The following is a 25,176-nucleotide window of genomic DNA, read 5'->3' on the forward strand; positions in this document are numbered from 1 at the left end:
TACCTGGCAGAATTCTGTGTGACTGCGCAATGCACAATAACCGCAGAATTGCAGTCGCACAGAATTCCCTTATCCCACGCAGAATCTCAACCACATAAGCTTCTTTGGGACGCAGTATCAGCAACAATTCCCACACGCTGATGATACCACAACCCGAAGAAGCAAGCCTTAGAGTACAGGGAGAAGAGGAAGAAAAGTTACTGGCTCTTAACACCTGCATTATAGCAAAGTGGAAGGAAGGAAAGTTGTTGCCACAGGGGGAGGGGAGGGAGGCATGTATGGTGAGGGGAGATGATGAAATTGCACTTAATGGAGGGGAGGAAGGGAGAGATGGTCCATAGAGGGGGGGATAGAGAAATCTGACACAGGGCACAAGAAAGGGAGAGGTGTTGGACATGGGGGTGGATGAAAAGGAGGAAGAGTTACAGAGGAGGTGGAAGGGGAGGAGAGAGATGTTGGTCCAGGAGCAGAATGGAGTGATAGAAAGATGCCTGGAAGTGGGAGAAATGCTAGACCATAAGGAAGAATGCAGCAGGGAAGAAATAGGGAGAAGTTAGGCTACAAGGGTGGGGAGGGAAGGGAGTGCAGATGCTGGGCTATAAGGGTAGAGGAAAAAAGATGCTGAGAATGATAGAACCCCGAGGAGGAGGAGAGAGTGGAAGGGAAACAGATGAGAAGAAAGACATAACAGAGGGTAGAAATATGGTAATGGAGGTACACTGTTTTTATTTAACTGCTATAAACCGAGTTGAGCCTTCTTAGAATGATGACTCGGTATATAAAGTTAAGCTTTACTTTAGTTTACACTGAAAATGAAAGGGAATGGAGGGCTGAGGAAGGAATAAGATGGGGAAACATCAGGGGAGAGAACGATGAGCCCGCTGCCAGAATCAAAGCCCCAAAAGCAGCATCCTGCTTGGCTGTTACATCAATCCAATAAAACTTGTGCAGGGAAGACCAAGTAGCCGTCCTGCAAATCTCTTCAGGCAAACTGCTGTAGATTCTGCCCAAGAAGAAGACATACCTCTAATGGAGTGGGCTTTTTCCCCACTGCCACACAGGCAGCAGAAATGGCTGCACAAATCCATCTGGAAATAGTAGCCTTAGAGGAAGGCCTACCCTGACGAGCAAGACCCGAGAGAACAAATAGATGGTCCAAGAGACGAAACTCACTGGTGACCTCTAAATAATGCAAAAGGCGGGAATGGATGTCCAGGGACTGCAAGATCTGGTCCCGGGCCTTGGAACCCGAGGGTACAAACGTCAGAAGACAGACTTCCCGATTCACATGGAAGATAGAAACCACCTTCGGGAGGAAGGAAGGTACCATCCATAAGAATACTGCGGAATCTGTGATCCGCAGGAAAGGATCCCGGCAAGAGAGTGCCTGAAGCTCCGAGACCCTACGAGCAGACGTCGTTTACTTGGACTTTAGTAAAGCTTTTGATAGCGTTCCGCACCGCAGACTATTGAACAAGATGAAATCAATGGGACTGGGAGAGACGTTAACTACATGGGTCGGTGATTGGCTAAATAGTAGACTTCAGAGAGTGGTGGTAAATGGTGCCCCTTCAAAAACGTCGGAGGTGATCAGTGGAGTGCCTCAGGGCTCGGTCTTGGGCCCGATCCTCTTCAACATATTTGTGGGAGATCTGACTCAGGGGCTTCAGGGTAAAATCACATTATTCGCCGATGACGCCAAACTATGCAACATAGTAAGTGAGAACACTGTACCAGACAGTATGACGCAGGACCTACTTCTATTGGAACATTGGTCCTCAACTTGGCAGCTAAACTTCAATGCTAGAAAATGTAAGGTCATGCACCTCGGCAGCAGGAATCCATGCAAAACTTACACACTAAATGGTGAAACCTTAGTTAGGACCAAGGCGGAACGTGATTTGGGGGTGATCATTAGCGAAGACATGAAGACTGCCAATCAAGTGGAGAAGGCTTCATCAAAGGCAAGACAAATGATGGGTTGCATCCGAAGAAGTTTTATCAGCCGGAAGCCCGAAGTTATAATGCCATTGTACAGATCCATGGTGAGGCCTCATCTGGAGTATTGTGTACAATTCTGGAGGCCACATTACCAAAAGGATGTGCTGAGAGTTGAGTCGGTTCAAAGAATGGCCACCAAAATGGTCTCGGGACTCAAAGACCTCCCGTATGAAGAAAGGCTGAATAAATTGCAGCTATATTCACTCGAAGAACGTAGAGAGAGAGGAGACATGATAGAGACGTTTAAATATATCACCGGCCATATTGAGGTGGAGGATGATATCTTCTTTTTTAAAGGTCCCTCTGCCACAAGAGGCCATCCGCTTAAAATCAGGGGTGGGAAATTTCATGGCGACACCAGGAAGTTCTTCTTCACCAAAAGGGTGGTCGATCGTTGGAATGAACTTCCACCTCAGGTGATTCAGGCCAGCAGCGTGAAGGATTTTAAAAGGAAATGGGATACACATGTGGGATCTCTAGGGGGGTAAATTCAAGGGGGTAGGGTTGTTGGAGTGGGCAGACTTGATGGGCTGTGGCCCTTTTCTGCCGTCATCTTCTATGTTTCTATGTTTCTATGACTGCAACCAGGAAAACAGTCTTGATGGTGAGATCCAACAATGAGTCCTGTTCAAGGGGTTCATAGGGCAGATGAGCCAGCAAGTGGAGAACCAGATTCCATGTCTGGCATGGGTGGGAGATGCAAAGGAGGCCTTAGCTGAACTGCACTCCCCTCAAGAAACGGACAACGTCCGAGTGCAACACTAGTGAGCCCCTGAGCAATACAGGACCCAAGCAAGAGAGACCCGCTGCACCCTGAGGGAAGACACAGCAAGACTCTTTTTTCAGGCCATCCTGCAGAAGTCCAGAACCTGTGCCAACGAGGAACCTGAGGGATCCACATGTGAACTTGAACACCAAGCATGGTAACACTTCCAGGCCTTTGCACAGGCTGCAAAAGTAGACTTCTGTTTGCTATGCAGCAACGTAGCAATGACCATGGTCGAGTAGCTCATGGCTGTCAAGGCTACACGCTCAAAAGCCATGCCATAAGACCAAAGCGGTACAGATCCTGTGGAGTCATTGGACCCTGAGTAAGATGACAAGGGTGGCAGGGAAGCCAAAGTCCTTGACCATGCTGGAGCCGAACCAGATTGGCATACCAGGGTCTTCTTGGCCAATCTGGGGCCACCAAGATCACTGGGCCCCCTTGTTGTGCAATGCGATACAAAACACATCCTATCATGGGCCATGGAGGAAAGACGTAGAGTAGACTGCCCCGAGGCCAGGATTGCACCAGAGCATCCAGTCCTTCGCTACCGGCTGCAAAATCTATCCGCCTTCTTGTTCTTGGCAGTCACCATGAGGTCAAACGTTGGACAACACCACTGATGCACTCGAACACTCTCCAGGATTGAGACCACTCTTCGGGATCCAGGGTCTTTTGACTGAGAAAATCCGCTTGAATGTTTTCTACACCTGCCACATGAGCCGCAGACAAAGCTACAAGGTGCCATTCTGCCCAGGAAAAGAGCAGCCAAGCTTCCATGTTCAGATGAGAACTCCTGGAGAACACCTGGTGCCTCCTTGCCTGTTGACATAGGCCACCACCATTGAATTGTCCAAACACACTATGACAGCTTGTCGATGGAGACGCTCCTGTAAATGCAGCAAGGTTAGGTGAATCACCCTCAGCTCCAGGCAATTGATCAACCACTTGCTCTTCGAGAGCGACCGCCGGCCCTGAACCAGAGCATACATACAGACTGCTCCCCAACCAGAGAGACTCGCATCCATGGAGAGAATCACCCATTCCAAAATCTGAAGTGGCAGGCCCTTGGACAGAGTCAGAGGATTCCGTCACCACTGCATGCTGCTGCGAGCTGCCACCGTCCAAGGCAGCTGTGCAAATAGTGAGTCCTATTGCAGGCTCCACCAGGACGACGACGACTCCTGAAGGGAACACAGCCGAGCCCTGGCCCTCGGAACCACATCGATCGCCACCACCATGAGCCCCAGGACTTGGAGATATTGCCAGGCTGATGTAGCTGGAATGGTTGACTCGAATTGTATTTTGAATCTTCTCTCTTCAAGACTACGGAAGAAATACTTTGCTCTGGGATGTGTGGAACCGAACCCCCAGCTCCTGCGTAGGTTCGAAGTAGCTCTTTCTCAGGTTGATCACCAAACCCAGGCGTTGCAGTAGATGGACCACCTGCTGCACTGCCCAGTTCCCCTCCGCCAAGGAGGGAGCTCTGATCAGCCAGTCGTCCAGATATGGATGAACCAGGATACCCTGAGAGCGAAGGTGGGCTGCAAACACCACTGTTATCTTGGTGAAGGTCCTGGGCGTCGTCGGCCAGGCTGAACAGAAGAGTCAAACTGGAAGTGTTGATCAGAACATAGAATCGAAGGAATTCCCTGTGATCCAGAAAGATGGGGATATGAAGATACGCCTCCGTGAGATCCAGGGAGGCCAGAAACTCTCCTGGTACCACTGCCGCAATGACCAATCGTACAGTTTCCATTCTGAAGTGTAGAACCTTCAGTGCAGCATTGACCGCCTTTAGATCCAGAATCGATCTCCAATCTTCAGAGCCTTTCTTTGGAACGATGAAGTCTATCTCCCCAAGTCCAAGTCATCCTTAGGCACAGGTTCGATAGCCGCAATATCCAGCAGTCTGTGAACCGTGGCCTGCAACCTGAGCGCCTTTTCGGCACACCCCTGTAGATGAATCCAGAAAGAAATCCGACATAGGCTCATAAAACTCCAATTTGAGGCCATCGCATAGGACCTCTAGGACCCAACAGCCCAAGGTCAGTCTCCCACTCCACTAGAAAAGTCAAGTCGTCCTCCAATTCGGGGGTGGGGAAGGGCCAGAGGCCCGATGGTAGAACTGCTTCTTCATGAGAGTGGGAGGACGTCTGTTTGAGGACTGCTGATGGGCAGCGCCTCCAAAGCGGAGTCTTGACGAAGAGTTGAATCTTTGACCTGTTACTGGAGGACCGGCATACTAATGAGGGCACTGAAATGGATGAAAATTAGGATGCCCCGAACTCCTAGTGGGGTGAAGCTCATTTCCCGGCAGAGCCTTAGGCTTACGGTCCTGAACAGTGGCCATAAGGTCATCCAGGCCTTGGCCAAACAGGGGTAGCCGTAAAAAGGGCAACCTACTCAAAGTGGCCTTAGAGGAGGAATCCCCAGACCACTGCCGTATCCACATCATTCTCCTGGCGGACACTGAATAAGCTCCCAACTTGGCAAAGACCTCATCATGCCATATAAGGCATCCACAAGATAATCCACTCCAGAAATCAGAAAATCAAGATCCCGGAGGACCATGACATCAGGATCATGAGGAAGTTTGGAATGGCACGCCCAGGCTACAAATGATGTGACCACAGTTGCTCTGACCCCGGCCGCCACAGAATCAAAGAGGTGTTTAAGGATAAAATCCACCCGCCTGTCCTGAACATCTTTCAGAACCACCCCTCCATCAGAGGGTAGGGAGGTACGCTTGGTGACCTGAGCCACAGTCGAATCCACCTTAGGAGAAGCAAAGCGCTTGGAAAACTCTGGTGTCATGGGGTAAAGTTTTGCCATGGCTCTAGCGCATTTCAGGGGACCCTCCGGGTTATCCCAAGCTTCCGAAAGAATCCGGGCCAGATCCGGATTATCAAGAAAGGAGGGAGAAAACAGTCTTTGATCACTGATCAAAGAACATTCCTCCTGGACCAGCTGATCCAACTGCAGGTTTAATTCCTGCAGGGATTCCAAAATGAGATCCTCAAGACAACTAGGCTTGAAAAACCTGCGAACAGACATATCATCTGCCAGATCTCAGGACCCACACGAATCTTGATCACAAAGGTCAGCTAGGTTAGCCACATCAGCAGATGCCACCTAGGTGCCCTGAGGCAACAGAGGGATGGAAAGAGATGCGGACGCGATGGCAGGCATCATCCGCCTGTGTTCCGGGGTCCCTGGCTGTGAATACAGAGACAGACTGGAGTCCAGTGGAGGGGAAGAACCAGCAGGCTAGATTGGTTTCTGAGGTGGAACCACAGGCATGGACTTTTTAACCAAATATGCCTGGTACATCATGTTCACAAATTCCGGAGAGGAAAAATTCCCCGCAACCAGGGCCACTCTATGCACCTCAGATTTAGAGTGCTTAGAAGATATGAGGCTTGTCCCCGGAACTGCGGTTGCGCTTCACCGAAATGCCGCTAGCACTCTTCTGAGGGTCTCCTTCTGAGGTTTGCAGCAGGAGATTCAAGAAAGACCTCTTCAGAGGTGGAAGGCACCGAATCCGTGCACACCTCACCCACTTCGCGGGCCGTGGCACACATGGAACATGGTTACAAATTCGACAGCTATCCACTGCAAACGAGGACATGAATCCATGCCATCATACCTTGAGGAGGCCATCTGAGAAGTCTGGAGCAAAAATGAAGCTCCTAAGTGCAAAAAAATATACTTTTTAAAAGTTTGACAAAAATCCAAGATGGCCGCTGCGGGTGTAGATTTTGCCCTAAAATAGCCCGGGAAAAACAAAATGGTGATTTTGCGATTTTAGAGGGTGGGTAGGGCATGCAGGGAAACCACCAAGAAACCTCTTTGTAGGACCCCCCAAAATCACTAAACCAGGTAGGCAAGCCTCTACTCACTGTGCTCTGTGCTGTAAAGGAGAAATGGCAGGCAAAACTGAAACAGTATGCAGGGAGATCTCAAGCCTCAGGAAGCTGGAAAACTGGATTTCAAGTCTTCTGACTGCCTCACCTGCCCGGCCACCTTGGTCAGTGACTTCCAACACCTCCAGATTACTCAGGGAAAGTATGCAGTCCAGTCCTGATCCCAGGCACGTCTCCACGGAACCGCGCAGCCTGAGCTCCACCCACTAGTGAGTGAGCTAGCTCTCGATCCCGGAGTCCCAATTTAACATGCAGGCTGTCCAGAGAGCTTACTGCAGTGGCAGGTAACCCCTCAGAGGCAGACTTTAGACCAAAGTCTGCGATCTCCCGCCGTAAGGATGCCCCTGCAAGGTATTTCCACAGCACAAGGGCAAACCCGTGAAAAAGAGTAAAATATACACTAAATTTAAACACGAGCAGAAGAGATGAGTTAACTTCCTACATATTGGGAGCATGCTCCAGCAGATGAGGGCTGGGGGGAGGAAGGGGTGGAGCTGAAACTTCTATCAAGTGAAGTTCCTACAGACTTTGGCTGGACAAGGTACATAACAACCCATCTGTCCCTAGCATAAAGGGGGATTGTACAATAACATTAAGTTATGCAGTTTATTTCTTCAGAACCAGTATGAAAGTAATACTTTTGTACCCAATGCTAAATGCGTTTCCTTCCTATCACATAAGCCTTCTGAATGTATTTTCAAGTTTTAAAAGGCTAACATTTATAACTTTTTTTTTTTTTTTTTTTTGCAAAGTAGAATGGCATAAAAAAAGAGGAAAAATATAAAAAGCTCTGGAGTTAGTTCTCACTAATGCTTTAAAAATGGTCACCATGTGGGACATTTGAGTTCTCTTGTCACATAGTCAGAACATAGACTGACAACATTCTTTTCTAGGCCATGAGAAAAATCTCTATTGTTTCATGGATCCCATTCCCTTCTCTGGGCTGAAATAGAAGATAAAAATCAACGTTGGATGAGCATTTCCTCCCAGGAAGGAGAGATCAGTCTGCATGGAGTGAAAAGTTAAAATAAATCACTTTTCATTCCATTCTATTTGTGCAAATATATTCAACTTATACCATGTATTTTAATCTAATGCTTACTTATATTAAGTAAATATCAGGCCTGAAAACTCAGTGCCATGGTACTATACTGGTTACCCTGCAAACCAAACCTTCAGGGGGATTTCATGGTTCAGATATAGGTTTACATTAGTTTATTCACACTTTATATACCACCCATTAAGAACAGCTGAGCTATAGGCATCATTGATCTAACAAACAGCCAACATTTATTTTAAAAAGTATTTCTTGCCGTCACTTGGTAGACAAACCCATTTGAAATTTTGTCCCTAGCCACTCTCAAAAATGTATTTGATAGAAGCTCCACCCTGTTAAAACAAACACTGTATTTGGTTTTCTGCAAAAGTGTTTAAACTTCTATTTTGTCAGGAGGTGCTTTTGAGGTAATTTTTAGCCATGAAATAGTCTCAGCAGAAAAACTAATACAGACTGATTAAATTTGAGATGTGACAGACATGAGTTGAAAATACTTCAACAGAATAACTGAATTAGAGGGTCTGGCAGGGAGCTTTGTGGTTATGATAGCTCTTAAAGAGGTGGAGGAGTTAGTGGGGTAAAGATGAGTGGATTAAGTACTAAAGGACACCTTTCTACAAATTGTGCAGTCCAAGGGCAGGATTCACCAAAGTCCCGAAATCTATGCTATTCGTATCCTATCCGTTTCTGAGTCATTGTAGCCGATGGATTCAGTAAAGCTTGTCCATGCAAATGATCTAATCGTAAACACACTGCTATTAGCGCTGAAACATCTATCGACACGTGTGCACACTGTATTCTTGTTGGTTTTGAAGCTCATAATGCATGCGCTAGCTCTTTTGGACTTCACTGCGTAGAATTGGGGTGTGGTTTAATCGCGGACGTCATTACCTATATCTGCCGTGAAGCACAAAGCAACAACTAGCAACAATCTAGCTGGGGTAGGGATTGCTAGCCCTTAAAAGTTAGATTTGATTTAGGATTTTTTTTTGTTATTTGGCATTGATATTTGAAATGTACAATGCGCAAGGAGAGCAAGGGTTTAATCCACGATTTTCTCGCCTTGCGCATTAAAAAGCCGAGATTCACTCCCACACTCACTATACGCATTCCCAAAAAAATTTTATAAATATTTCTAACACTTATGTACATGAAAGTTTACATATATTTAAAAGTTTAGATATATTTTGGATTTTTGTAGGGAAAGATATATATATATATTTTTAATGGCGTTCTTAACATGCACGCGTCAGTTGCTAGGCAGAAATAGCCGGTGAGGATGTAAACGACTGGTCCTCAGCAGTTGTAACTTTTTGGACAGCAAAGGCCAGTCGATTTGGACGAAATGGTTTCATAAACTGACGCGTTAAGAAATTTACATGCCTTTTTACTCATTTGCATGCGCAGATCGGATGGGGTGCGGATGGGGTCTGGAGGAAGGTTAGTGAATTGAGCAGGAGTCGGAAAGTGAGCGGTACATGATCGGTTTGCCTAGTGAATCTAGCCCCAAGTGTCTTTACAAGTTTGTTAATTACTAGCCCTATGTCCAAGATAAGATGACATTTTGATAGTCTGCTAAAGACTGAATTAACTTAACACCCCACTATTTACAATACATCAAGCCACAAGGTTGGAAAGGGTCCAGGGATCCTGCTCAGCTCAATTGCTATCACACAAGAGAATGTTAAATCCATTTGAGTGTGTTTAACTATTGTATACATGGTGAAGTTGCATTCACTTACATCATCTTCGTTGAAAACTGACGCTACAGGGATGGGTTTCTGTGCCTTAGTCGAAGATGTTTCCTTAGGCTTCTAGAACAATAAGAATTTGGATTCAGTACTGCAGCCATTATGCCGAAGTATACTGAATGTTAAAACATCAACTAAAGCAAAGCACATGCTGTTTTATTTAGAAAAATCTCTCAATTTATAAACATAAATAAAACAAATTCTGGGTACAATTAACATTCCTAGTACTGTGTACAGTTCTTGCTATACTGCCCTACTATTAGCTTCCTTATTTTCATCCTAAGTCACCTTTTTAATTCTATATATTTTAGAATATATTACAAATATTATACAATAGAATATTTTTATATAATTAACTCTTCAAATTATCCTTTAATTAACACAGGAAAAACACAAAAGAACCAAACTCCACAAAGAAATGTAAACCAAAAACAGTGGAGAGGACATGACGCAAGACCTAAAAAAATACCAGTCTTCATTATACTTCAGACCACGTTTCGGCTATCTAGCCTGCATCAGGAGTCTTGAAGTGATGGAAAAATAGGAATATATCTTAAAAAGTCAAAAGTTCTATGCTCTACAACTTCCAAGCATATCCAGTATCAAAGATGTATTTTTGCTTCCTTGTCTTGGTCAAAGCCTTTTGTGACTTCTGAACACGAGTGAAGACTATATGATATTGCATATATAAAACTTTGTTACTTTGGTTGGTCTGTGTGAATGGTTCTTTCCTACTGAATTTTGTATTTCCTTTGCTTATAGATTTTGTTTTAGAGTTGTACATTTCTTTGTCCTGCTTTGACAGCTAAAAGCAATATAGTAAGTCTTCAACAAATAAAAATAAATATAACAAAAGATTGGTATTTCTTTACGTCCTGTGTCTTATCCTCTTCACTGTCCTTCAACTGACATGGCTCCATATAAAAATAGATTTGGCATCTCTCCTTCAGATCATTTTGACCCAAACTGGCCCTGAATTAAAATTTAAAGATGACCACTGCAGTATGGGGTAAAAACCAGTTTGGCAACAGCGAGAATAATAATCAGAATAATTGCATTGGGATTAATGAAATTGTGAGCAAAATTAAATAGTATAAAAAAATAATTTAAAGCACACACACTAGATGCTCTCCTAGAAGAGAATTATGCTACTCTATTATAATCTTAGCAAGAATAGCATTAGCACATTTCCCTCAAATACAAGTAGGCATGTGCTAAGCCCCATTTTCTTTCCTTCCATATTTCTCCACTTTTGGTTGCTATCTTCTTTCATCCAAGTACCTTAAGAGAACAGCTCAGGAAAAGCAAGTCAGAAAAAAAATCTTAAATGTTTGCTATAGATGATGGATAACTATGCACTGCTGGGTGAGATTCTACATTTCAATCTATCCTTTCTAAAAAATAAATTCTTCCAAATGAGGACATTCTTGCAAACCATTACCGACACACTAAAACTAACTACTAGAAAGTATGCTACAGTCTACCATCTAACTATTACACTATTAACAGATACAAAGTTACTGGAGAATAAAACAGTTTTCAACATGAAGATCATATCTTTGCTTGTCTATGAAGACTGACAATTAAGTTTGTGAACTCATCCTAGAAAAAGTGCTACCGTGTTTCCCTGAAAATAAGACATATTAATTTGGGGCCCAAAAAACATGCAAGGTCTTATTTACGGGGTAGGGCTTATTTTTTTCATGTACATGATCATCTCTCCCTTCCACTCCTTCACCCCAATTCTTCATCTTTCCTTTCTCTCCCCACATGTGCAGCATCTTTCCTCCCCTCTTACCCATCCTCTTGTGCCTTCCCTCTGCAGCATCTTCCTATCCTTCCCTCCCTCCCATCCCCCTGTGCAGCAGAACTTTTGCCCAGCTTCTACCCTTCCATCCGTCCCATTCCTTGTGCATAACCCTTGAGCACCCCCCGCACCACGCAGCCGAACCCCCGCTGACCCTCCCGTCCTTCCATCCCATCCGAACACCGATGACCGTGAGCCCTAAATACCTCCTTCCAGAGCAGTGTCAGGCAGGCAGCACTCTAACCGTAACGCGGCACATAGAAGGCCCTGACAGGAGAACGCCACCAAGCAACCTGTTTAGAGTGCTGGAGGGAGGTATGTAGGGCTCACAGTCAGCGGGGGTTCGGCTGCGTGGTGGGAAGCGCTGCTGCCAGTAAATCCAGAGACTAGGGCTTACTTTTGAGGTAGGGCTTATATTAAGACCTACCCCGAAAATCATACTAGGGCTTATTTTCAGGGTAGGTCTTATTTTCGGGGAAACACGGTACATACCTCATTGCTGAATATCACTAGTGTCACCTTCAAAGTACTCCCCTTGGGAAGCTGTGCACTGACGCCAGTGCCTAGTCCACCCTTCAAAGCACTTTTTGGAACTCTTTTTCTGGCATGCTCATCAGAGCTGTCATCATATTACCCTTGATGTCCTGAATGTCATCAAAATGTCTTCCTTTCAATATTTCCTTTATCTTCGGGTAAAGAAAAAAGTCATTGGGGCCAGATCAGGTGAGTAGGGATAGTGTTCCAATACAGTTATTTGTTTCCTGGCTAAAAACTCCCTCACAGACATTGCCATGTGAGCTGGTGCATTGTCACGATGCAAGAGCCCTGAGTTGTTGGCGAAAAGTTCAGGTCGTTTTCATCTAACTTTTTCACACAGCCTTTTCAACACTTCCAAATAATAAACTTGGTTAAACTGTTTGTCAAGTTGGTACAAATTCATAATGAACAATCCCTTCAATATCAAAAAAGGTTAGTAAAATCATTTTGACTTGATTTTTTGGTCATGAAGAATTGGCTGATTTCCATTGTGCACTTTAAAGTTTTGTTTCAGGATCGAAACCCATATTTCATCACCAGTGATAACACGGCCCAAAACATGTCTTGCCTCTCCAAAAGGTCTTGGCAAACTTCAATTCTCCTTCACTTTTGTTCATCGTTGAGCTCCTTTGGGACCATTTTTACACACACTTTTCTCAAGCCAAGATTTTCAGTTAAGATTTTTCTAACTGTTTCTCTATTGATGTTTACTTGGTCTGCTATGCTTCTCATAGTTAGCCAACAAATTTTTGCAATGTTTTTGTCAGTTCTGCTTGTTACTGGCCGCCCTGACTTTTCATCATTGATGTTTTCTCTCCCCTCAGAAAAACATTTAATCCATTTGTACACTGCCATTTTCTTCATGGCATTATCCCCATAAACGTGGACTATCGTGTCCCTGATTTCACTTCCACTCTTACCAAGTTTAACAAGAAATTTAATATTTGTTCGTTGCTCTAATTCAAGCTCTGACATTCTTGTGACGATACACAAAAACATGCAACAATAATGAACGCCACTAAGCAAGACACCACCACACGTCGATACGAACACAGCTGTAAAACACTAATATACCAAGGTTATGAAACTTTACCCAGTTGTTTGTACAGTGCTGACAACGTAAGCACATGGAGGCAAGTTTATGAACTTAATTGTCAGTCCATGTATATTTAAACAACTTGGCAAGGCCACCTCTTCAAAAACATCTCCAGTTATTTGGGCATGTTTATTTTACCTTTCCCAGCAAAATCTCTCTCCTTCCTATCCATTCCTCCCACCAAAAGCAGTGTTTACAATTCTCCCCATATATGAAATGCTTTCTTTTTCTATTTCCAATGCTGTCATTTCTTAGAGCAAGATGATCCCTGGCATTCTTGCCTCAAAGTTTCCACTTTTATGAGAATTCAACACTGCTCCTAGACAAAGCCCTGTGTAGAATCCCCACATGACATAAATAGCATCAACAACCTGGATAATCAGGTGGACACAAATATTTTGTATTTTCTTATTGTCCAACAGCCAGAAAGCTATCAAATTAGAGTTCCCCTTGGGATGCACACCACCACATATTGACGATTACAAGTAAAAAAATTGTATAGTTTGAACTATAAACCAGACATGTTGTTTAGACCAGTGTTTCTCAACACGGTCCTGGAATACCCCTCCTTGCCAGTCAGGTTTTCAGGATACTCACAATGAATATGCATAAACTTGATTTGCATACACTGCCTCCATTATATGAGAATCTCTTTCATGCACAGTCATTGTGGATATCCTGAAAACCTGACTGGCAAAGGGGTACTTCAGAACTGAGTACTGCTTTCAACTCTTAACTCACACTCACTGCTATCAAGATACTTATACCCATTGTATCATTTCCTCTACCATAATCTCCCCAACCCTGAAATGTACTGTCTAAATTAGATTGTAAGTTCTTCTGAACAGGGACTATCTATTGTATGTTAAAATGTATAGTGCTGCGTACACTTTTCAACGCTATAGAAATAATAAATAGTAGTACTAGTGAGTTGAGAAACAAAGGTTTAGATCACTGTCTCCCAAATTTTTATCCAATGTGTTCCCCAGATGATGATTAAAAAAATAGAATTTACAGTTGGAGGGTTGAGGAAGTATTACTTCTTTCTAAAAACTGGGATCACAATATGGGTCATTTGATCTTTGGGACAGTTGTTATGTCCCATATAGTGCTGAAGACTTCTGTTGCTGAATGCTTCTCAGCACAGCGACTGTAACTTCCCCCTCCATTGCTGGAAGAAACAGTCTTAGTTTCCACAGAATTTTTTGCCTTTTCTTTAGATCCTGGCGAGGTCAAACTATTTACCAAGATGAGCAATTTTTTACCGAGCAGATTGATTAGCGTAGCAAACCTTACAAAGTCCCATTGACGGATAAGGTAACTCTGCCGCTCTGCATTTACTGACCAAGTTTGTTAGATATAGTGCTGTAGCTCATTCCATTGTTTGCTTTTGGTGTGCGACTGTACTTGATGCTTATGATTCAGAACAAAAAGCATTTAAACTTAAAAAAACCAAACCCAAACAGAAAAATCTCTGCTCCTCAATGGCCCTCTCATCATCTACTTACTTCTACCCTTATTATCCAAACAATGAAGACAATAGCAGTAATGAGCACAGGGCCCTGTGTGTCAGTGTGCACAGACAGAACCCAGCATTTTGCATGGGCCAAAGCCCATACAGGAGGAAATGGAAAGGCCTGTGAATATTCATTGAATCACAGGCCCCACAGTGAAGGGGGACATCAGCCTCATTTGTGACCCCTTATGATTTGAACTCCATCTCAGAATTCTGACCCATTGTCTAGCAACTACTGAGTCATCAATATTATACAGCATAATCCATAGCTCTAGCTCTCACCGAAATGTAAATATACAACATAGAATTGCTAAAGGAAGAGAGGTCTGAATTCCAACAGGCAGAAAAACAGGAGCAAAAAATCAAAGTTCCCAAAACCACACACTGAAACTCCAGGAAGGAAATACAATCCTATTATTTGAATGGCGTCATCATTTCTACTGTATACCATGAGTTGACCTGATCCTAGGCTACCTCCACTCTCAAGTATATTCTTCATGACCTGATATATGGACAATTTTAACTCCAAAAGGGTGGATTCAAACAGAGGTCACTGAGAAAAATGAACAATCACTATCCAAATAGTTTAATTCAGAGGTGTCCAACCTCAGCCTTTGCCTAATCAGGTTTTCAAGATTTCCACAATGATTATGGGTTCAGCTAAGGGAGATCTTGACTCACAAATTTGCTTGACTTCTTTGAAGGTGTGAATAAATATGTGGATAAAGGTGAGCCGGTGTATCTAGATTTTCAGAAAGCTTTTCATAAAGTTCCTCACGAGAGGCTCCTGAGAAAATTAAAGTGTCATGGGTGGCAAAGTTCAGTTGTGGATTAGGAATTATCAGATAGAAAACAGAGGGTAGGATTAAATGGTCATTTTTCTCAATGGAGGAGAGTAAACAATGGAGTGCTGCAGGGATCTGTACTAGGACCGGTGCTAGTTAACTTATTTATAAATGATCTGGAAATTGGGACAACTAGTGAGGTGATTAAATTTGCAGACAATACTGAACTGTTCAAAGTTGTTAAAATGCATGCGAACTGTGAAAAATTTCAGGTGGACCTTAGGAAATTGGAAGACTGGGCGTCCAAATGGCAGATGAAATTTAATGTGAACAAATGCAAAGTGATGCATATTGGGAAGAATCACAGTTACCAGATGCTAGGGTCCACCTTGGGGATTAGCGCCCATGAAAAGGATCTGGGTATCATCATAGACAATATGATGAAACCTTCTGCCCAATGTGTGGCGGCGGCCAAAAAAGCAAAACAGGATGCTAGAAATTATTTTAAAAAGGTATGGTTAACAAGACTAAGAATGTTATAATTCTCCTGTATCGCTCCATGGTGCGACCTCATTTGGAGTACTGCATTCAATTCTGATCTCCTTATCTCAAGAAAGATATAGTGTTGCTAGAAAAGGTTCAAAGAAGAGCAACAAGACGATAAAGGGGATGGAATTCCTCTCATATGAGGAAAGACTAAAATGGTTAGAGCTCTTCAGCTTTGACAAGAGACAGCTGAGGGGAGATATGACTGAAGTCTACAAAATACTGAGTGGAGTAGAACCGGTACAAGTGGATTGATTTCTTACTCTGTCAAAAATTACAAAGACTAGGGGACACTCAATGAAGTTACAGGGAAATACTTTTAAATCCAAAAGGGCAAATTTTTTTTTCACTCAGAGGTTAGGTTCTGGAACGCATTGCCAGAGGTTGTGGTAAGAACGGAAAGCATAGCTGGTTTTAAGAAAGGTTTGGACAAGTTCCTGGAGGAAAAGTCCATAGTCTGTTATTGAGAAAGACATGGGGGAAGCCACTGCTTGCCCTGGATCGGTAGCATAGAATATTGCTACTCCTTGGGTTTTGGCCAGGTACTAGTGACCTGGATTGGCCACCGTGAGAATGGGATACTGGGCTTGTTGGACCAATGGTCTGACCCAGTAAGGCTATTCTTATGTTCTTAGGTTCAAAAATTTTTATTCATGCAATCAAGAATGCAAACAGACAACGGAACACAAAGGGGTCAGAATACAAACAGTGATGCATCATATACAACACAATGCAAGGAAACATTAGAGATAAATACAGGAACAACCCCCCCCCCCTCAAAATGACTCATGGCCAACGAAGCCAGAGCCGGCAGAATGGCCCTACGGGACCCTAGACTCTGATGAGCCCCGAAGTTGCACTCTACCACCCTCCTCCCACTCATCCCCAATATAGAACCTAAGACAAGTGCAAGAATGTTAGGAACCCCCCTGTCCCAACCCCCCCAACCTCTCCCCCCCCCAACGGTACTCTCTGCCCCATCTTATGTTCTTCATATGCATGAGATCTATTTACATACAAGGGGAAACGGCCCGTGAAGGAAGCGGTGGAGTCACTGGATGACCATGGAATAAAGAGAGTGCTAAAGGAGGACAAAGCCATTGCTGACAAACTGAACACATTTTTTTGCGTCTGTATTTACCTAAGAGGACATACACAACATACCAGAAGCCAACAGGCTATATGCAGGAAATGAAGACGGGAAACTGATAGGGTTGACGGTCAGTCTAGAAGAGGTATGCATGCAGATTGATAGGCTTAAAAACGATAAATCCCCTTGACAGGATGGCATCCATCCGAGAGTAGTCAAGGAACTGAAAGGGGCTATAGCTGAACTGCTTCAACTAATAGCCAATCGCTCGATCAAATCGGGAAGGATTCCGGAAGACTGGAAAGTGGCAAATGTGCTGATCTACAAGAAAGGTTCGAGGGGAGATCTGGGAAACTACAGACCGGTGAGTCTGACCTTGGTACCAGGAAAGATGGTTGAGGCACTGATAAACGACCACATCATTGATCACCTTGATGGACACGATCTGATGAGGACCAGCCAGCCCAGCTTCAGCAAAGGAAGATCTTGCTTGATAAACTTGCTTCAAGGGAGTAAACAGGCAGATAGACAAGGGTTACCAGGTCGATATTGTATATCTGGATTTTCAGAAGGCGTTCGACAAGATTCCAGATGAATGACTACTTTGAAAAATTGCGAGCCATGAAATTAAAAACTTAAGAAATTCTCATGTGCTCCTCACACACCACTGCAATAAAGATCGCTATTGCAGTGGTGTGTGAGAAGCACATGAGCATTTCTTAAGTCCAAGCAGACAAAAGTGTGTTGGAGCAGAGCTACAGCCCCTAAGGAAACTTAGCAGTGAAACGGCTGGGTAGCCATCAGGCTTTAAGTTAAGTGGTCTTCTTTACAAGAATTTTCAACCACAATTAAGCATACAATTAAATATTTATTTTGTTAACTAAAAATTCTACACAAGACCGATGATAAACACTCCACCCTAGTAAGGACACAAAAAAATAATCACAAGTAGTGTCTTGGGTGTATGAAGTCTTGAGCATAATTAGAACTCAGTCAAGTTTGTTCATAGTCAGTTGTAAATTAATCAATTGAACAAACGTTTTTTCCATATCCAGTCTGCAAATAGATATTGTGCATATTCATTGTGGAAATCCTGAAAATCTGACTGGGTTGTGGCCCTCGAAGACTGAGTTTAGACACCATGGTTTGGTTTTTAATATAATTTTATTAATTTTCCATTGGCAAACATCATAAAAGGAATACAGAGGTATACAAAGAACAACCAGCATCAGTAGAAATGTAGAGCTATCTACGTGGTTTATTCATGGAAGTTTAAAGGAATGTAAGACAGAACTGTGAAAAAAGAAACCCCCAACCCCATAAACCCAACCCCTTAGAACTCCAGCAGACAAGACAGACACCATGGTTTAATCCAAAGAAAAGCTGCAACATATTTTCTCTAGTACAAGAGAAACTCTAATAAAGTAAGTATTAATAACAGCCCCACTTACATTTGCTCCAAGTTTGATGGATATTGCAGACTGCTTCTTTAATGACTGACCACCGCTGATAAATCCCAACTTGGACATTTTGGCAGGCGCAGACTTTGAGCTGAAGTCTTCTGTTGCTGAACGCTTCTCAGCGCTGCGACTGGAACTTTCCCCTCCATTGCTGGAAGAAACAGTCTTAGTTTTCACAGAATTTTCTGCCTCTTCTTCAGATCCTGGTGAAGTCGAAACAACTTACCAAGATGAGCAATTTTTTACCGAGCAGATTGATTGGAGCAGCAACCTCACAAAGTCCCGTTAAAGGGTAGGGTACCTCTGCAGCTCTGCATTTACTGACCAAGCAGTCTCTTCCACTGTTTGTTAGATATAGCAGACACAGCAGCAACTAAGAACATGTTTCACTGTGGAAGGGACTCTGCAGAATCAACTAGTACAATACACATGTTATTTACACACTTAATTCCACTTATGTACACATTTACTTTTCATGGTCTCAAATTTACTAATGGTGGATGCCAAGTTATGCCTTATATAAAAAGAGAGAATATATCTGAACATGATCATTCTGAATGGTTCTTCCATAACTCATGCATACATATGAATATGTAACAATTTCTCAAAATCCAAAGCACATACACGGAAATTCTATAACCAGCACCTAAACTTAGGCGTCAGTAGGCACCCTGCTGATGCCTAATTTAATTGAAAAACGCCGTGAGAAATGGCAAAAAATGGCAGTGTTGAAGAGCCTACTGAATCCTAAATAAAAGGCACCTGGCATTGTGGCTAGGTAGCCTCTTTAGGCTGCAGAACACCAAAGTAGGTGTGGCCAACAACAGAAGTGGCGTTAGTGGGCTAAAGCGGCTACCTAGCCATGATTCATGGCAAGATAGGTGGCTGAAATGAAGGCCTGGAAAACCCTGGCCTACATTTCAGCCGCCTATCTATGCCGCCGCGGAATCCTGAGGGAATGTGTCAGTGACAGGGTTGTTGACTGACTCCAGGGTTTCAGAATAAGCAGATCCAGCCTGGTTCTACCCCACTACATGCAACAACTTTTTCTCATGCTTTTCATGGAAATACAATAGAAGTATTTTCAAATGTAAAGCCTGAGAGTACTCGCACTAAGATCAACTTTTGGACTCTTCCCTTGGCACTTTCTCCCCATCCAGAACAACTAAGAGCATAAAAATTGCCATAATAAGTTAGACCAAATTTTTTAAAAGTGAGTTCAAACTAGAAGTCTGCACAGGAACAGGGATTGCGGGAATCCCATGGGTCCCCTGCAAGGATTCTTCCCCGGGACTACAGGACTCACACAGGGATCCCCCCCAGGTCCACAGGACTCCCACGGAGATGGAACCGGGGTTCCCGAGGCCTACCTAATGTTCCGTCGATCCAGTTGCTGATCGCTGTACATCCAGTTGGGAAGACAGAGCTAGAGCTTGTATTCTATTCAGTGGCATAGCCACACAACTAATTTAGGGGGGGCTGAAGCTCAAAATGGGTGGACAGGGGCTGTTCTACCTTGCATTGAACTAACGTAATATTCATCCAGTGGTGATGATGATGTTTATAATCTTTGAGGCTACATAGGGCATTTTCAGATGTGACTAGAGATAGCAACCAGATATAAAAATAGCTTTCACTGGCTAAACATTTGTACTCCTTTGAGGTCTTATGTAATTGATTCTTCTTATTCCAAGAATTGTTGGATTTGTAATACCCATATTGGTACCCTTAAACACCTTCTTTTTGAGTGTCCCACCATCTCCAAATTTTGGACTGAAGTCTGGAATATGATCTGCTCAGTCACTTACTGCACATTTTTCTTATGCAACCATTGTCCTGAAAAGTGCCTCTCTCAATTCTGCTTTAAATGATTTTGATGCTGTATTGTTTGATTCTTTACTCATTGATGCATTAAAAATCATTTGTGGATCTTGGAAGGACCCTCACAAGTTACCTATGCCAGATGGTGGAACCAGATTTGTTTGCTCTACAAATATGAGCTTTATATTGCCAAAAAATCCAACTCATTTCTTTTAACAAAAAACAGTCAACCCTACAGTCTTACTTTGTCACCTGACCTAATGTCTATTCTAATTCTTTTCGGTGATGTATGCATCTCTTATTTGTTTATATTGTTGGTTTAAATAAACTAAGACCTTAAAAAAATGAAATCAAAACTGTCAGAAGTAATTGCTGCTTTTTATGGGGGGCGGGTGGGGATTCCTCGCAGGGACAGGCAGGGATGGAGGAGATTCTAGCAGGGACAGGCAGGATACTGATTGGGACGGGTAGGATTTCTGTCCCTGGAGCAACTATCTAGTTCAAACCACTCCAAGTTTAGTTAATGAAACATACCAAGGTGACTCGACATGGAGCTGTTTCTACAAGGAACCACCATCCTCAGTGTAGAGAATTTATCAAAATATATGTGAAATGTCAATAAGACACTGTGCTTTACAGGAACCACATATACATGTGCATGTAGCATAAAAGACCTGTAGATAAAAGGAAATGTTAGAAACACATAGGGCTCCTTTTACAAAGGTGCGTTAGCGTTTTTAGTACACGCTATAGCCAAAAAACTACCGCCTGCTCAAGAGGAGGCGGTAGCGGCTGGCGCGCGTTAAGGCCCTAATGCACCTTTGTAAAAGGAGTCCATAGTGTACTGCCATTAATGTAGGTCTTTTACTTTACATGCATAATAAACGTGGTTCTTGTATAGTGTCTTATTATTAACATTTGACACATATTTCAATACATTCTCCACACTAAGATATTTTGGACTTTTGAGGAAGGTGGTGCCTCACTAAAACACGGCTCCTTTTATTTTTATGAAATGTATCCCATTCATTTCTCTTTTGTAGCATGTATTACCAGTTATTTGTTGTATTTTATGTTGGCTTTTCCCTATGTTACTTATATTTTAAAATTTTTTATTTTATTATAAATTTTGTACAATGTACACCGCTTTGGTAATTAAACTTGAAACTATGGTTTGAGGAAGAATTAAAAAAAAAGGGGAGTTGTTTAGAGTTTTTGTGTTTGTGAATAAATATTTTTTGTTGTTTTTCCTTTGTCATCCTTATACTAAATTGTTCCCACTTTCTTGCTGTGGTTCTGGGGGGGAAATTTAACAGTGTATGGATTTTTCCTCCAGGAACTCATCCAAACTTTCTTTAAAAATCCAGCTTTTACTATATCCTCTGGCAACATTTGAGAGCTTAATTATGCACTGAGTAAAAAAAATAATTTCCCCCAATTGTTTTAAATGTAATTTACCCCTCCTTTTACTAAACCATGATAGAAGTTATTGGAACTCTATGAGCGTCGGGAGCAGCAAAGAGCATTCAGTGTGGCTCCCTTCGAGCATTGAGAGCAGCACAGAGCATTCTGCGTGGCTCCCTGTGCTAATAACCGCTATTGCAGTTCAGTAAAAGGGGGGTTAGTGTCTTTATAACATGTCCCTTAGTCTTTGTACTTTTTGAAAAAGAAAATGATTCACATTTGCCCTTTTCTCCCCACTCAGGATTTTATAGACCTCTACCATATTTCCCCTCATCCTTTCTTCTCCAAACTGAAGTCAAAGCTTCCCTAGCCTGTCCTCAGGGCTTTCAATGAGTTTGAGCCACATAAGAGCAAATTCAAGAAAGGCTACCTACAATTAGGTGCTAAATATTGTGCACCAAGCATGTAATTACCTTTATAGAATAAAAGGAAAGAGGATGAAGATGGGATTTGCTATATCACCACACAATGAAAGTGGTTTACATATTATATACAAGTTACTCATTTTGTACATGGGGCAATGGAGGGTTAAGTAACTTGCCCAGAATAAGAAGTGGCTGCAGAGGGAAACAAACTCAGCTCCCAACATTCTCAGGCTACTGTGCTAGCTAGGCATGGCACTTTGTCCACTTCATAGAATACTATCAGTTAAGCACATACAGACTGCCTGAGTCAGTACATCCAGCTCCTTCCCTGGCAAAATTCAAATCCAAGCTAAAAGACCACTTTTTCAAAGTTGATTTTAACTTTTAAGCCCTACTCGCTTGTAAAGCATCCATACCTGAGAAAGTCCTTATACCACCTACCTCTCTTGTTTCTCTGTTTGATTAGACTGTAAGCTCCATTGGGCAGGAACTCTCTCTTGAATGTTTTAATGTACAGTGCTGCATATGTCTAGCAGCACTTTAGAAATAAGCAGAAGTTGGAACTGTCCATGCGCCCCCCCCTCCGGAGTTACATGCTAGACAATGTATGCGCACATATAGGAAAGGATCATAACTCACATGCATTAACTGTGAATTAGTGCTACTTACAGCCAGTTATTGAGAGTTATCACCAATTAAGTAACTATGTTACAAACATAAATTATAAATTAGACTAATGTCTCTCAAACTATGTGCCACGGCACAGTGGTATGCCCCAAAGAGATTCCAGAATTTTACTTTATTTTTAAAAAATCCCTTCACTAGAATAGATGCAAGAGTCTGTCGATGTTATAAGTGTCTGCGTGCGTAAGGATACAACCACTCAAACAAGCATCATTCTTTGACGTGATTGGTCCTTGAAAACTAACAGCAAGTAATTTTAGTTTTATTTTTTATGTTGTAGTTATTCTAACTTGAGCAACAAACAATCAATGCTGTGGATCTTCTTATCACCACTCTCTCCTTCACTTTTCAATGTTTGCATGGTATCATTAGGAAACATTTTATCCACAATCTAAATTTTAAATCATACGTCTATGCAGATGATATTAAACTGTAATTCCAATTATCTCACAGTTCTCAGAAACAAAACAATTTATCTCATCTGTATTTACCCAGGTAGAATAATGGACTGCTGAATTTAAGTTAAAATAAAATTCTGAAAAAAATAAAATATTTTTGGCAAGTCCAAATAATAAGATTAAAGGAAACTTCTCTGAGATTGAATGGTCTGGACTATTCAATAAACTCCACTACTAAAATTCTCAGTATTATTTTGGATCACTATCTTACTTTTGAGGACTATACTAATTCTTAGGTTAAAAAATGCTTTTTCACATTGTGGAAAACTTCATATCATCAAACATTATTTTGACTTTCCATCTTTCAGACTATTGATCCAGTCTTTGATTCTAAGTACCTGTATTTTAGATTACTGCAATATTGTATATTTAGGATGTTCCTGATTTAATCATTACCTGTTGGTGGTTTATTTCATTTACTGAGCACCTTTATCATTTTTTTTTTTAATTTATTGTGTTTATGATTATTATTGAGTGAATCTATAGCATTTTGAATAGTTTTTTCCTGATTTTTTTTTTTGCGGATAGAGATTAACTGACATGGAAAGAGCTGGGGGCATGGAATATGGAAAAATAAGCCAACATAGTTCATGGAGAAAAAGTCCATAGTCTGCTATTGAGATAAACATGGAGAGAAGCCGTTGTTTGTCTTGGGATCGGTAGCATGGAATGATGTTACAATCTGGGTTTTTGCCAGGTACTTGTGACATGGATTGGGCACTGCTGGAAGCAGGATACTGAGCTAGATAAACCACTGGTCTGACCCAGTATTGTTTTATATAACTACTGGGGGTGTTAAGCTCAATCTAAATTCTCTCTCCCTTGACAATATCCGCGTTTGTTCAATACTGGGGGTGCTCAAGCACCCACGGGATATGAGCTAAGAAAGAAAGAATGTGGAATAAGAATATTCTTGGTGCACCTGAACAGTTTAGCCACCACAAGATTAAAAGTGGCACACCACTATAATCACCTCTGCAGAGAGCGCAAGCCGATTTATCAATCAAAAGTCCTTCCTCTCACACTTGTTTTTCGCTACAGAAACTTTCGGGAAACAAAGCCTAAAGCTCGAAAACTAGTTGGTAACCTCAGTGGGCTTCCTCGCTACACAGACCAATTAACAGGTTAAACACTAGACCTGCACGAAGAGCTCTAAAATCAAGACTTTGCGCTATTTTGTCAGACATAGATAATCAGCCTCTGGGAATAGCCCTGCGCTACTGAATTCGTCAAGAGAGATTAGTTATTACGGCGCAAAGATGCCCTATAGACCGAAAGACTAGTGTGAAGGCGCCCTGTATACCGCAGAGGGCCTTACACCGCCCTAGTCCTGGCACTCTTCCTTCGCGCACCACCTCACCCTACCGGCTCAGAATCTTGTTCCAGAGAAACTAAGAGATGGAAAGAAAAGCCTGCATCACCTGCTGCTGCTGCCTCCTTCTCTTGCTCCAACTCTGCCGTTCCGTGTTCCGCCATTATCGCCCAGCTCAGGCAGGCCGCGTAACTATTACGTCACGCCGTACACGTACGCACGCCCGGTACGTCTTCTCCGCGAGATTTTCTTTACTGCTTCCTTACGGCTGCCTACGTATCTGTTCAATAGCCAATAAAGCTGAGCGTTGTTTTTGTGCATGATTTTTACAGTATTATGAAATAGAAAGAGTGCATAGGGAGACCGGCATCATGCTCGAAACAGAGAACATGTAATTAGTGAAGCTAGAAACTCTATTTTAGATTTCAGCAAAGAAACTATGCCAAAATGGAGGGAGCTAATGAGTATAAGCAAATGCTGTACTGTAAATAGAGTGACCTAGTGCTTAGAGCAGCTGCCTTAGTACTCTTGAGATTGTGTGAGTAGAGAATGACACGGGAAAAAATTTGTCCCCATCCCCGCAACCACCATCCCTGTCCCCGCAGCATCCATACAAACCTCAGTACTGCAATATTTAGCTTATTCCTTCCTTATAAATCAAAGTTCTGACTGCTGAACTAGAGAAAGAGATGTTCAGCTGGCAGGGCTTTGTTTATAAATTTTTATAAACACAA

At 42.6% G+C, this 25,176-nt stretch overlaps 1 protein-coding gene across 1 annotated transcript in view; it reads right to left on the bottom strand.

Moving 5' to 3' along the window:
* The window catches only part of PCNP (PEST proteolytic signal containing nuclear protein), a 47,461-nt gene extending 22,774 nt beyond the window's left edge, over positions 1-24,687 (bottom strand). Inside the window, exons 1-3 of the mRNA XM_033941760.1 lie at positions 24,552-24,687; positions 18,330-18,541; positions 9,493-9,564 (exon numbers count right to left, since the gene is read on the bottom strand). Of these exons, the coding sequence (XP_033797651.1) occupies positions 9,493-9,564; positions 18,330-18,541; positions 24,552-24,606 (339 nt within the window). The 5' untranslated portion in view covers positions 24,607-24,687. The remainder of the gene's footprint in view (positions 1-9,492; positions 9,565-18,329; positions 18,542-24,551) is intronic.
* Between the last annotated feature and the right edge of the window lie 489 nt (positions 24,688-25,176).

This window comes from Geotrypetes seraphini, chromosome 4 (genome assembly GCF_902459505.1).
Source record: "Geotrypetes seraphini chromosome 4, aGeoSer1.1, whole genome shotgun sequence".
Lineage (NCBI taxonomy): Eukaryota > Metazoa > Chordata > Amphibia > Gymnophiona > Dermophiidae > Geotrypetes > Geotrypetes seraphini.